Raw genomic sequence first — 14,083 nt, forward strand, 5'->3', positions numbered from 1 at the left:
ACCTATAGTCCAATTTTCATTGAGTTCGAGAAATTCTGATGTTCAAATTACTATTGCTTGTATTATAGTATAAAATCAAAAACGTTCTACAAAAATTATTTCATATAATATGTGTAACATAATTAAATATATAGATAAGTAAAAACATTTAATAATGTAACCTTACAAGTGTTTAAAATAAAATCATTATTATCATTTCATAATATTCGTTACTTTTCCGTATTTCTACGTACCTTTATTATATTAATGCTAATCTACCAGGTTACCAAAAAAAATAACTCGATTGTTTTTCTTATCTGAAAATATAGGTAATAAACATTTTAAATCAACTCTTTCAAATCAAATTTCATAATAAATTTTATGCATAATAAACGCATTAAAGAATTCGGATCTAGCAGAATATGCAAAAGTAAAAAAGTGTGAATTTCTTTTATAACTTCCCAAAGGAAGTTAATGTAATGGGGCCGATTTTGAAAACCTCCATTTTTACATATTTCCGCGATTTCAAGGGTGCAATATCCTAATCAATCCTTTTCAATTTGATGTCTGTGTGTGTGTATATGTATGTGCTTATGTTCGTATCTTCGTTCAGCATTAACACGTGGCTTATTCGACGCGTAATCGCGTATTTAAGAACTGAAAGATTTTTCAGCAGAATTAGTTGAGCCGTTTTTAATGGTTTTAAAAAAACTTGAAAAACTGAATCAACAGAATCTGAAAATTTATATCTATAGAGATAATAATGAGATAATAATGATTTATCTATAGAGATAATGATCGTTCCAGTATAAGCTACAGTTCATGTTTCAAGGATAATCTATGAAGTCTTGCAAGACCTTTCTTTTGAATGTTTTCCCCCTCTGGGAAGTTCGACTTCAGTACCATACCGACTATGTACTGCCAATTTATTTCTTTTGGATATTCCGCTAGATCCAAATTTTTTAATGCGTGTATTATTGTCTCGGTTGAATTTTGATCATAAAAGTCGGAACTTTATCAATACACTACAAAAATACTGTTTTGTACCTCCGCGTCACAAAATGCGCACAGGTTTTACCATTCCAACTGATATTACTGTATTATATGTTACAGCCATATCACTTAGAATGGCAAAACTTGTGCACATTTTGTGACGCAACGATACATATAACAGAATTTAATTTTTGCAACAACATTATTGTTGTCAATCCTCAATATTCGTCGCCATGACTATCAAATTGTTTGCACAAACAAGGGATTTGTGGGAGTGATGTGTGAGGTCTTTAAGTAGTGAAATATGTAAGCATCGAAAGATTCTAGGAAGATTCATTCTCTTTACACCGCCATTATATCTTATTATCTTAATAAATCTAAATAAAATTAAGTATTTCAATATCTCTGGAACATCAATATTTCACTTTTTAAAAACCTTGTAAATATATTTCGGGTATGTTAAACCTCAAAACTAACAATATCTAATATTATGACGAAGGAACAATTATCATTGTTGTTGGTTATTTAATTCAATTAACCAACAAAGAGCCATCATATATAGAGGGTGTTTACTACATGTAAATTATCAAGAAACATCATTGAATATATGAATGTAGATCTGACGACTTCATTCCACCACTGCTCTGATTTTAGATTGAAGGAATGGAATATCTTCCTGCTCTTCCGTACATGTCGGTACATAGAGTATGTATAATATTACTAGAATAACATCACCATGTCATGTAATTTCATATACAATTTAACTTTACAACCAAAAGATGAAAGTTAATTTACTATATTAATTTAATAATATTGTGTTCAATTTTAGTTATGTCTATTTCTTATTTTAATGAAATCTTTCTATTAGTTTATTTTTAAAGTAAAAACTTGTATCTAGGCGCGTTACACGATTTTTGTTAGGCTAAACTCTTATGGATTCGCATCATCAATGCTACGTTATCATCACCATCACCGCCATGTTTTTGCTAGAATACCGTCGTGTTTTTGCGACATCCATAGCTATACTCATAAGATTTCAACAGAAGTACAGTAGCCTGGTGACAGAACAGTGAACTTCGACACTGGAGACCAGCGGTCGATCCCGGCTCAAGAATATTAAAATTTTGTTTTTTCATTTTTCTTTAAATTGATAAATAGTTAATGATGAAATTTTAATTTTTCATAATCAGGTTGAAACTTCAAAATACCCACAATTTTAGGTTTTCACTTCGGTTGGCAGTCCTCATGATTGCCTCTGCCTATAAATTGTTATACATAAGGGTATAGTAGCTTTCGTCTAAAATTTGCTATGGTTAGAAAATTGGCTTTGAGAAAAAACTTAAATGTTTATCTCCTGTGCTTGTTTGTTAGGCTGATTGACAGTGTGTCACGAAAACTCGAAATTAAAACCTCAAAAGTGTATCTCTCAAAGGAAAGATAAACAAGTAAAATTTACCAAATTTAAAAAACCCTTGACAAATTTTTCAGGAACGGGACGCTAAACATATCTAAAACACTCTCCACGAAACCAAAAAATTATAATCAATTCATCCGTTTAGGCTCTACAATGCCACGTTAAGTTAGGCAGACAGACAGACACACACACATAGCGGTCAAACTTACATTCGCCCCTTTTTTTTGGCTTGGGGGTTTTTTATAATCTTTTTTTTAACATATTGATCCTGGAGATCCAGTTCAGGATACAAAGATAAAACTTGTTAATTATTTTATTGTCAATGGATTTTGATTTATACGCTAATTTTCAAGTTAATCAGACAATTAGAAGTAGGTTTTATTATAAGTGAAGTTAATATAAGCGTGTTAAAAAGTACTAAATGTATGAAAATATGTTTTAATCAAGTAAAAGCATTTAATCCAATCTAGTATCTTAGTATACCATACCTACAAAAATTAAGTAAGTATAGCCTGTTTTTCAATAATTTTTTATTATTTAAATGGGAAAGAAATAAAACGCGTCATTTTTTCCAGGTAATGTATATTAATCGGTAAACATAACCATAACATATAAATGCATTACATATACCTATAAAATAAAAATCACTTCAAATGTCATAAAAAAACAGCATATACCTACACTTAAAACTGTATAATGTCAGTTATAAGTGATAAAAATTGTCATATTTGATACACTTAGGAATCATTTTATGTTGAATTTATAACACAAATGATTTCCATTATTCTTCTTGTGTGTTTTTATCTATGCATACAGTTTGTCGTGTTCTTTTTTTGTCAAGTATCATTTTTTTGTCGTGGACTTCAAGGATAAAGGGCGTAGGTATTGCTGTAATCAAGTCCTGTGTAGTGTGTCGGTGAACCATATATACCTAAAATATTTGTCACGTTATATAGATGGATACTTTTATGTAGTACTTAATATAATAAAAAAAACTTTATGAAGTTTGTATAAAAACCATATTCTGAATGGTTCCGTAATTTCAGGAAATAAATGAATGTTATGGTCCGGAATATACTCCAGAACAATTCGTGCAGTGTCTGCGAGATTTAGAAAATGGTCAAAGATGTTGTCTTATCGGTCTTTTATTTACATATTTAATTCGCTTTTTGTATGTCCGAGTGGAATTGATTTTAATTTCCGATGCGCTATCAGTAAACCGCGTTAGATATTGGCCAGCTTTCGGTTTCCTTCATAAGTGGCTTATTTACAGTCGATCTTGAAATGGTAAGAGGTTTAGAAACAACTTAAAAATTTTGTTTGAAATTTTTTCTCCATAAACGAACATATGTAATAGATATATCGATAGCTTAAAAAAATTCCATGAGTCTATGTTTTTACATTCAAATTGTATTATTTCGAAATCATGCAGCTAATTTTGTAAACTATCTTATGTAATATAAATATTTTCAGTTATCAACAATGATATCGATAGAATAAGTTGCTTCGAGTCGGAAACAAAATCTTACAATTGCCAATCTATGTGACGTGGCAAATTAACGAAACAAAGGTTTCAAGTTTCACATTTAACGAAATAACTTGATTTTAAAGGGGTTTTAAAGGGTTTAAGCCACCCCTTTAAATAACTAAAATAACCAAAGTAAGTAAATGTTCATCACCCCTGTTACGCATTATTGCAAATTAACTTACTGAGAATCGCTAGGCGTCGAGCTAGAAACAAAAACTGACCAAACATAAAGAAACCATCTCCTTGTTTGGATAAATGGAAGTCAGAGAAGCCAAAAGTCATGAGTTCTTGAACTAGGTAAAGTATCATTTGTTAAATATGTTCTACGGAACACGAAAATACAAATGATGAGACTTCATTTCGTTAAGTGTAATAGCTTTGAAAGAAAAAGAAGTTATGGTAGGTGTGTTGGATAAAATGGCTTTTTTTACATACCTCTATAGTTCTGTAAAAAAAGGTGTAAAAAATGGATGAAAAAGGTGTGTTTCTGTGTGTGTGTGTGTATTGTGCGTTTAGAATATAATGCACACAAACACACATAGTGTGATGAATTATGTTTATATCGTATATGAATTATGGATGTCATAATATTCAAAATGTATGTCATCTCTTGGTCATAATATGTACAATACATTCATAGTATTATTTTGTATTCTTGATTTATGATCTTATTATAAGATAGATAATACACTTTATGACTGACATTGGCACTTGAGAAACCCAGTAAAGTCATAGAAAGATATAATTGGGTAAACTGAAAAAAAAAATTCTTAATACCAACCGATATGGGGTTGTCTCAACCTCATCGCGAGATCAAATATGGTGAATGGTGCTACGAATGTGATGCAATTTCCGTACGGAGTGGAGTGGTGAAGTTGTCACAAATATACTGCCTAAAAAATTTCCAATATTGTTGTTTTGAAATGCAACAAAGCTTTAAACAATATTTCTTTGATTGGTTCTACCACTTATAAATATTATAACAAAATAGTTATGTGATTGTCACAACTACATGAGCAGGTAAAAAAATAAAAGGTTTGTATATGCTAATCGACATATAGATTACTATTGATTTAATTATACCAAATCTTCTGCTTAACCAACTACGTTATCGATGCTTGTTGCATATATACCAAAATGTTATTGCATTTCTTTTAGAAATCTATAAAAAAAATTCAAGTTTCTATTTTGAATAGTTTAACAATTTCTGCCGGCTCGAAATTTACATATATAAGCTTTATAAGCATTGTTTCAAATATGTCGTACAACGATAAAATATAGTTTCAGATTTTCGATCGATTGATAAAGAGACATTCATAACATACCGCATGTGAGAATAATAATTAGAATTGTCTTTTGTAAATATTACATACAAATCACATAAAACTAAAAGAAAAAGCCCTGGTAAAGTAATATGACATTTAAGGAAACGTTGATCTGTATTTGTCTGTAAAATTATTTACATGGGTTGATTCCTACTTCCACTCGCTGGACGTTAAATATAGATAAAAACCCTCCTCGAAGCAGGTTGTATATCAAGTAAAAATTTGATCTTAATCGATGCAGAGTTTTCTGATTCCATAATCAATACACAAACGAACATAACATTTTTATATTATAGATAAAAGATAGATAAGTATTTATGGAACTAGTAATAGTTCTTTGAATTCATATCACAATTCCTTTCAGATTCACTCAAATATACCAATGTTCTTTTTCTAAACATATAATGGGTATTTCATATACATACATGCACCGTAAGTAGCTTAGATATATCTACAGAAATTCGTAAAATTATTTTACATTTAATGATAGTATTACAATGAAAAATACTTACAAAAACAGAAATATTATTGGCTAAAGATTTGTCTTGATTTCAACTAACTTTGCTTGTGTGTTGTAATTTCTGGTCAAACCAAAATCACAACCAAATAAATTCTAGGTAAGGCATATTTAGATCTAGACTGTGCTCAGCTATGAGTAATCAAAATGCATATCACTCAACAATAGAGAACTTGAATCAATTTTGTTTTTGTAACAAATTCATAGAATAATTCATATAAAGTATAATTAAGTAACTAAATTTAAAATTAGTAATTGCATTTTTTTTTTAATTTTTAATAAAAAAATAGTTATATTTTTGAATAAAAAAAACGGTAAATACCTATTTACACCCGTTGAAGCAGTGAGCCAATCGGAATCTCGATAAATTCATATTTTTCAACTTGTTTCTATGAAAAATTACGTTATAGTATACTGAAAGCAAGTTTAGAAACAAACCATTTTTCATTCTGCATGTTAATTTATAATTCTCCGTGCGGTGGCGTTGATAAGAATGATGTGATGACGCCATTGGCATTTGAATTTAGTGTTTGTTTTCATATGTAACTATCTCAATAATGTTATTATACATAATTTTGCAATACCTTGTAAAATTATTCTCAAACAAGTATTGGGAAAACTCTTTGAAAATTAGGTTACTCTATTGATGGTATATTTTATACGTTACTGTAACTCGAAGAAAGGAATCATCTTCAGAACAACAAGCATGTCTTTCAGAAAAGTTTCTACACAAATAAATAATTTAAGGTGTTTAAACACTTTTCTAAAAAGGAGCACCATATGTATGTATTGAAATGATAGTCTGTTCAACAAAAGTTTAACTATATTTAAAGTTTTTTCGTTGTTGTTGTTTATTGAATTCATCTTTATCTATTCAGTTATCTGTGTGTTTTTATAAAATCTTCTCAAACTGTTAAATATTTAATGGTCGTTAATAAAATTACATTTGGTATCGACTTTTCATCAAAACAGTTGTTTCTGATATTTGTTCCCAATTTTAATATTTTATTCATATAGAATTTTAAAGTTACTTGGTGTAATATATATTATCAAGTATTTAAAAGTTGCTTTAATCGAATTAATAAGTTACCGGCAAACTGCCTATCATTATGTTTGAAAAAAATTACACCTGACATATTTACATATTTTTGAAAAACAAAAAATAAGTTTATTGAATAATTATTATCCACTTGACCTTCAATGTAAATAAAATAATTTTTGTAAAATAATATGTATTTTTAACCAAATATTGAACAAGTTGTTAACTTGTTTTTATTACCTGTAATTTCGTCATAAGCAAACAGTATATAAACCTGTAAAATTTTAATTTTAACTTTATGTTTTGAGGATGATCAAAGAGATCGTACACATGTAAAACAATTAATTTTTCTTTTGAAAATTTAAAAAAAAAGTGGAATATGCAAAAATAAATAAAGTAAAACAGATATAACATTTGTTGTTTTAATTTTAAAAACCAACTTTTGCCACAAATCAGCATGATTCAGATCATGAAATTTTGAATCACGTTTCTTTTAATAAGAGGAGCGTATACTTTCATAATTTATTCAAATAATTGCCATAAAGTATTTTTCGTATTTTGGACAGTTATTTATAGGCTGCAAATTTGTAGACGGAGTATTCAACGTTGCGTTGTATACTGTTAAAATACAAAAAATTTTGTTCGGATGATTGGCTTCAATCTTATCTTTCAGACACAAAGAAGATACATAAAATTACTTTTAATTTGAAAATTGATTGTAATAAATTGAATAACTCATACTTTTATGTATTGCTTTATTTTTACAACGATTATTGCCTAATCTATTCGGATTACGAAAAGAACAAAAGACGCTTGCTTGAAAATGTTTCTTTTTTAAAGTATTATTCTTTGTCTTATCGCTTATGAACTCGACTCCCCCAAATTTCCTCTACTTAAGTTAAATTGGCTAGCCTCGTATAAACTTATATAGAAACTGAGACCCACGACTAAGCATTTGGACTTTGATACTGTTCACACTAGCTTAAAAATATGTTTACTTTATGCATTTTAAAGAATAAATAAAATACTACTCCCGGTTGGTCTTTTAAATCCCGTCTGAAAATCCATTAAATTTATATCTGGTTAAGAATGAAACAACAACTCAATTGCAACGTTTCAAAGTAAATTGTGCTACATTTTAAATCTTATTCATTCAAGCAAAACTTTTTATGATTTTTAGACCGCCTGCATTAGCATAAAAAAGAAAGTTTTGCAAACCCGCAAATTATTTAAGATTAAGTAGCCTCTCCCTATCGAATTTTACCAATTATTTACTATGAATTGAGTTTTCAACGAGTAATTTTTTCTTTTGATTTAATAATAACTTAAACTAGCCATGTCTACGTATATTTTCTCTTGTAGCAAATGGTACAACACATTTATTTTTCTTTTAAAAATAAAATGTCATCTTTATAATAATATTATAATCAATGTATGAAAGAAAAATGATAAAAAAAAACAGTATACTTGATGCGTGCCTGCAATAATAAATAATTTAATCTAATTTATGATGTTAAGTTAACCACGTGTCACTGTACAACATGCAATGTAAATCTTTAAATATGTTTAGTATTCTGTTAAATACAGTGCTTGGGAAGTACTAATTAAACAGAGAATTGAAGAGAAAACAAACAATGGATTGAGTTAATTGTTGAAATATCATGTATAGACCTTACATATACATACATGTCACACATATATAACTGATATTTCCATATAATATATGCTATACATTTTGCGCCTAATTTGCGCCGTCACGGTTAAACAGTGATGTGTACGAAAAAATGTTTAAAACAAAAGTTGCTTATTCTTTTATGAGGAACTCTAACGATTTACAAGATGGGTCTCACGGACCCAAGACCCAATTGACCCTTGTTGCTCATTTACGAACTCAATCTCACTCTTTACGTCCTGAACACGCTATAAATTTCAGCCTGATATCTCTTTTCGTTTTTGAGATATCGTGTTAACAAACAGACGGACAGACAACCGGAAATGGACTAATTAAGTGATTTTATGAACGCCTATACCAAAATTTTTTTCGTAGCATCAATATTTTTAAGCGCTACAAACTTGGGACTAACCTTAGTATACCTTGATACATATTACATACAGACATGGTATAAAAATAGAAGAAAATAATGCATTATTTACTGAATAATATGTTGTTTCTTTATATGGAGTGTACCTATCGTATTAGCGATATAAAATTCGTAGAAAAAACTCCCTTTGCAGCTTTTAGATTCGACGTATCATTAACGAGATAGGGCATCATGAATTATCGTTTCATTAATTTTGATTTTTCGAGTGATAAAGACCAAATCAAATGATAGCCTCAAACGCTTTTTTGTATCGTATCTGATTTTTCGTCAAATCACATTCATTCATATTGAATGTAAATATCCTTACAGTAAAAAATACTAAGTGGATAAACTGTTAAAAAAAATTCCATTTGATTGATGTTTATCAACAAATTTTCAATATTTCGAGTGATAATTAAGTCCGAATGGTTCATCGGATCCTAAATTTGCATCTTACAATTTTATCCACCTTAGCAATTTACCCTACCTTCTCATATTCTAAAGTAACAGCCATAGTATTTAATTACATGCATAGTTAGAGTGCTTAAGGTAAATGCAGTACGATAAGCAATCGTCATATTCAGACGAAACCTGTGAAAATACACATCGCTCTTCACGATATTGGATTCATCGGAAAGCAAATTTTATTTCAATTTGTGTTTAAATTTGACTTTGAACGTAAGACTCTTTGTTTCTGGCTCGAAGAAATAATAAATAAATAAGTGTGCATGATTCAAAGACCAATGATATATACACATTGCTACTTGTAGAAGTCAATTTGACAGGTGGCAGATGATTTTAGCCCGAATGTGTGCCTCTATTCCAGTAATAGACCTACACAAAAGTAACTTTTCAAACATGCGATAACTTTCTGTGGTCTTACAAAAATTAATTGTTTTCTGTGGGTATATGTGAAATACACACATAAGAGTAATTGGATTACAAAATTTGCCCTAATTTTTTCGATGCATACCTATCTAACCTTCTTAGGACCAAAACATGTTCAAACACTGTATTTCTAAAATTTCATATAGTAAAATAAGAATATAAATTTTTTATCTATTTGTTTCATTTGTTACAGAATCGAAAGCAAGAATATTGGGTCCAAGAGATCTTTATGTAAAAACTGGCAGCGCAGTTACATTAACTTGTGTGATCAGTCAAGGACCACATGATTTGGGAACAGTATTTTGGTACCGTGGTTCCGAAATGATAGAAAATACAGTAGTACATCCGAACGATTATAAAGTAAGTGTAATTACTTTTAAAAAGTGTTATAAGTTTGTAGCATTGTAACTCTTAAGCGAATGAACTGATTGAGATTTTTTTCGTTTAAAAGTTAATTTAATGGAGGATGTTACCTATGCTTCACGAAAATCGATGCAGTAAGGAGAGACTCGGTTCCTTAAATTTTGTAAATTTCATTTGTAATACTAATTGTAATAAATTTGAATTTAATTGGAATTGCTTGGAATAATATTATTGAAAGAGCTTGAAATTTCGTTGGTAGAAGTTTTAATCCAATTGTAGAAATAAATTTTCTGTTATAAATGAGACGATGCATACATACATTATGGCTAAAACTGCTTTTTAACGAAAACCTTTTTTTTTAAACAAAGTATTAATAATATAAAAGCTAAAGCGATGTTTCATTATTCCAATTACTAATTACAATTATTATTTTAAAGGAATCAGCACGAGTTCGAATTGAAACAGATTGGACAGATGCGTTAACGTCCAGATTAAGAATTTCTAGAGCACAAATATCCGATTCGGGTAATTATTCATGTGTACCAACAATAGCTGAAGCCGCTAGTGTAAATGTGCATGTTATTAATGGTAAGTAACTTTTTATAGAAAATTCTTTTAAATTTGCTTGACTGTATCAGGAAAGAAATTCTTTCATATTCAATTTTGCTTGGTGGAAAAGTGATGGAAAAAATGAACTCCGATAAAATTTCATTTCAGGAAATATACTCAATTTTTACTTTAACAAAAGTAGTGATCAGTACAGCTCCATTAAACTCATATTTTCTCGTCGTTAGGGGCTTCATAATATAAGATTCTGTTTAAAACAATGTGATTTTTGTTTTTTCATGTTTTGTGGGACTGTAAAGTATTATAAACCGCTAAAATCCATTATATTTTGACATCAAAAGAGGAAACTAACAGCATAGCCTTTAAAGTATGAAATATACAACTGAAAATAATGTCATAATTTTGGTACTAAATACTATATTATTTTATTTGTCAATCAGTATATGCCGTAAGTACTTATTATGCAAATAATATAACGAAGTAATTAGTTATTTGTTACATTGCACGGAAAATCTAACAATAACAGTGGAAATTTTTAATGCATTCGTAAAAAAATAGTGTAGATAACTCGTGTGAATACTTTATTACTCACTCGAATAGTAAGAGTACTCACATCGATCGATCGTACTTCCAACTCTACTCTTGTTGACCCTGGAAATCAACCAAATATAAATTTATTCAAAACTGAATGAAACATGGCGCAATTAGAAACTTTTTAGAAGTTTTGAGTTTGAAGAGTGCCGTTATTTAACTAATAGCAATTACATTTTGAAAATCAATTTCACCATATGAGAACATTGGACGGAGAAGGGATTTTATTAGCACTTTGCAGAACAAAATTACATGCATCCACGCCACAAAAATAGTGGTCCGAAAATTCAATTTCGCGGAAAAAAAGGGTTGATACTCTATAATGATGAGATTTTATAGGTACGGCCTTTTTATAAAATCGCGGCCGATGAAAAAACGCTTAATATATACCAAAACTTTGTTTTCTTGCATGTTTTAAAAGCAAAAAAGTGGGAGAGTGATAAAATTTTTTTACAAAACAATTAGCAATGCAAATTTCGAGGCGATAATAATTTCACAAAATATAGTATTTTAAATCTAGAAGAGTCAACTTTTAAAGGAAAGTGATAGCTCGTAAATGAACTTTTTATTCAAGAAATTAAACAAACTTTCGAGTGGTTTTAGCAGATATTTTTGAAAATAATTTTTAAAATTTTATACCCTTCTAAAGTTTATTTTAAACGCTTTTAAAAAGGGATATTTCTCCCTCTTTCAACCCTCCATATTAGGCGGCTTGGGGTGATAAAAAATTTTATGTTTTCGTAAATTTTCCTTTAATACTTTTGATGATTATGTTTAATAACTAACATCCGATGTGTTTAGTTGTCATTTGGTGTCCGAACTAACGCTAACGTTTTGCAAATTTATTCTTATAATTTTTTCCCCATGATGGCAGTAACACGATTTGTATTTGTTACGAAAATAGTACTTTCGTGCACTCAAGTCTTCTGATATCAAAAATCAATATGATAAAAAAAATTCATATCCTACTTCAAAACACGAGTTTGAAATTTGATTATATGAGAAGAACTTTTCAAGTGTACATACTTTTTCAACGAAAAGTATCGTCATCTTATTCTTAGAAAATTATTATTTCATAATATAGAAAAAACTTGTACTTTTCGTGAAAGTCGTTATATGTTATTTTTACCTACGAAATAAGATACAGAAGGAAAAAAGAAACATATCTTATTTTACCAATTTATTGAAGACACAAAAAAAAAAAAAAATACCACTTACGTATGTCGTATAGAAAACTTTTATATTCTTTTAACAGTTCGACGTAATTCCAACAACTAGAACAGAAGTCACTACATTTCTGTTTTTACATACACAGTGGATTCTTACAGAGATTAAACAACACAAGTCAGCAAAAAATTTATTATTTCATCTGTATTGAATATTTTTCGTAAACTATATGTTTCTTCCAAGATGCATCCAAAAGTAATCTATTCCATCCATTAAGTCAGATTTTCTTGCAAAACTAAATCTTTAAAAAAGTCCAAATTTCAAAAATTAAACTAATTTAAGGGATTAGAAGGGATCGGAATACAGTTAGTAGTGACTTCAAGATTTGGAAAATTTCCAGATTACCTTTTTCTTCGTTGAAATCTTTGTCTCTTCTTCTTGATTACGCTATTCATCTTCTGTTTCTCTCATGACTTATCACATAAACTAATCTGGTATTGTTTATATGTTGGGAGGTGACCAACTGACAATTTTCAGAACTACGATGTTTAAACCTGTGCCAGCCTTCCAAGTATTATTACCATGAATTCTTTAAATTTTCGATTTTTAAAATAAGTTTTGGAAGAAAACCTGACGAGTTATAGCTTTTTTTGGATGTTAACCAGTTTCAATGGGTAGCAATCTATAAGAAATAGTTAAAAAATCTTGTATAGTCTTGTAGTGACAAACCTTTGTATTCATAATCTTTATGAATACAAAGATGAATTAAACACTATAACGAATCTTAAGGACTCAATTTGTTTCGGGTTTTAAATTTCAGTCTTTGGTCTGCACGAATGGATTTGTGGACCTATATTGTTCGTAAAAAAAGGCATTTAAATTAGCAGATGAAGTTGCTTATCCATCCAACCCAAAAATACATTATGTTTATAAATTAGTAATTACTTTTAAATTTTTCTCAAATTTTGTTCGATTTTGATACAGTTTATTCTATTTTGTATAAGGCGGTTGGCTTTTGAAGGGGCTTTCCCACTCCTATATCGATGAACAGAAAACAAAATAAATATTAAGTCAATGAGTCATTCTCGACTCCCAATGCCTATTCTAGTTTTAATGATATTAATCGAATAACATTTCAATATCTGTTACAAAAAAGAAGAAATAATTTTTTGTGAGTGCAACTAAACTCTACAGAAAATTATTTCGATATTCTCCTTTTGAATTCAAGAATAATTTCAGTTATATTCGAGGATAATGCATAAATTATAAAGAATTATAAGTGTAATTTTCATTTTATTTTTTGAAAATGTGGTATTTTCTTTGATAGATTTAACATGAAACGAAGGCATATAGAATATGGCGAGAAAAAATAAGTTATAACTGTAAAATATCATATAAACTTATTGACGATGTAATGATCCATGTTCTAAAGTAAATAAATTGAACCAATCCGAATAAAAATTTATACCGTAAGTCTACAATGAAGCGAAATTTCTACGATTCCTTTTGTTCTACGATGTTATTTGGAGGATTGGTAAACATATAATAAGTCTGATAACAAAGACAAAGTCTGATAAAAAAAAGTCCTAGTCGTGGCTGGATGGAGTGTAGAATTTACACAAATTTGCCTA

At 29.1% G+C, this 14,083-nt stretch overlaps 1 protein-coding gene across 3 annotated transcripts in view; it reads left to right on the forward strand.

The window, feature by feature from the left end:
* LOC123297962 (zwei Ig domain protein zig-8-like) overlaps positions 1 to 14,083 on the forward strand; it is a 546,183-nt gene that overhangs the window by 518,206 nt on the left and 13,894 nt on the right. For 2 of the 3 annotated variants that reach the window (XM_044879802.1, XM_044879805.1), the window contains exons 4-5: positions 9,958 to 10,124; positions 10,565 to 10,715. In XM_044879802.1, coding sequence (XP_044735737.1) covers positions 9,958 to 10,124; positions 10,565 to 10,715 — 318 coding nt within the window. Of the gene's footprint in view, positions 1 to 9,957; positions 10,129 to 10,564; positions 10,716 to 14,083 lie in introns of all 3 variants that reach the window. The other variant, XM_044879804.1, reaches the window with a different exon arrangement.

This window comes from Chrysoperla carnea, chromosome 4 (genome assembly GCF_905475395.1).
Source record: "Chrysoperla carnea chromosome 4, inChrCarn1.1, whole genome shotgun sequence".
NCBI lineage: Eukaryota > Metazoa > Arthropoda > Insecta > Neuroptera > Chrysopidae > Chrysoperla > Chrysoperla carnea.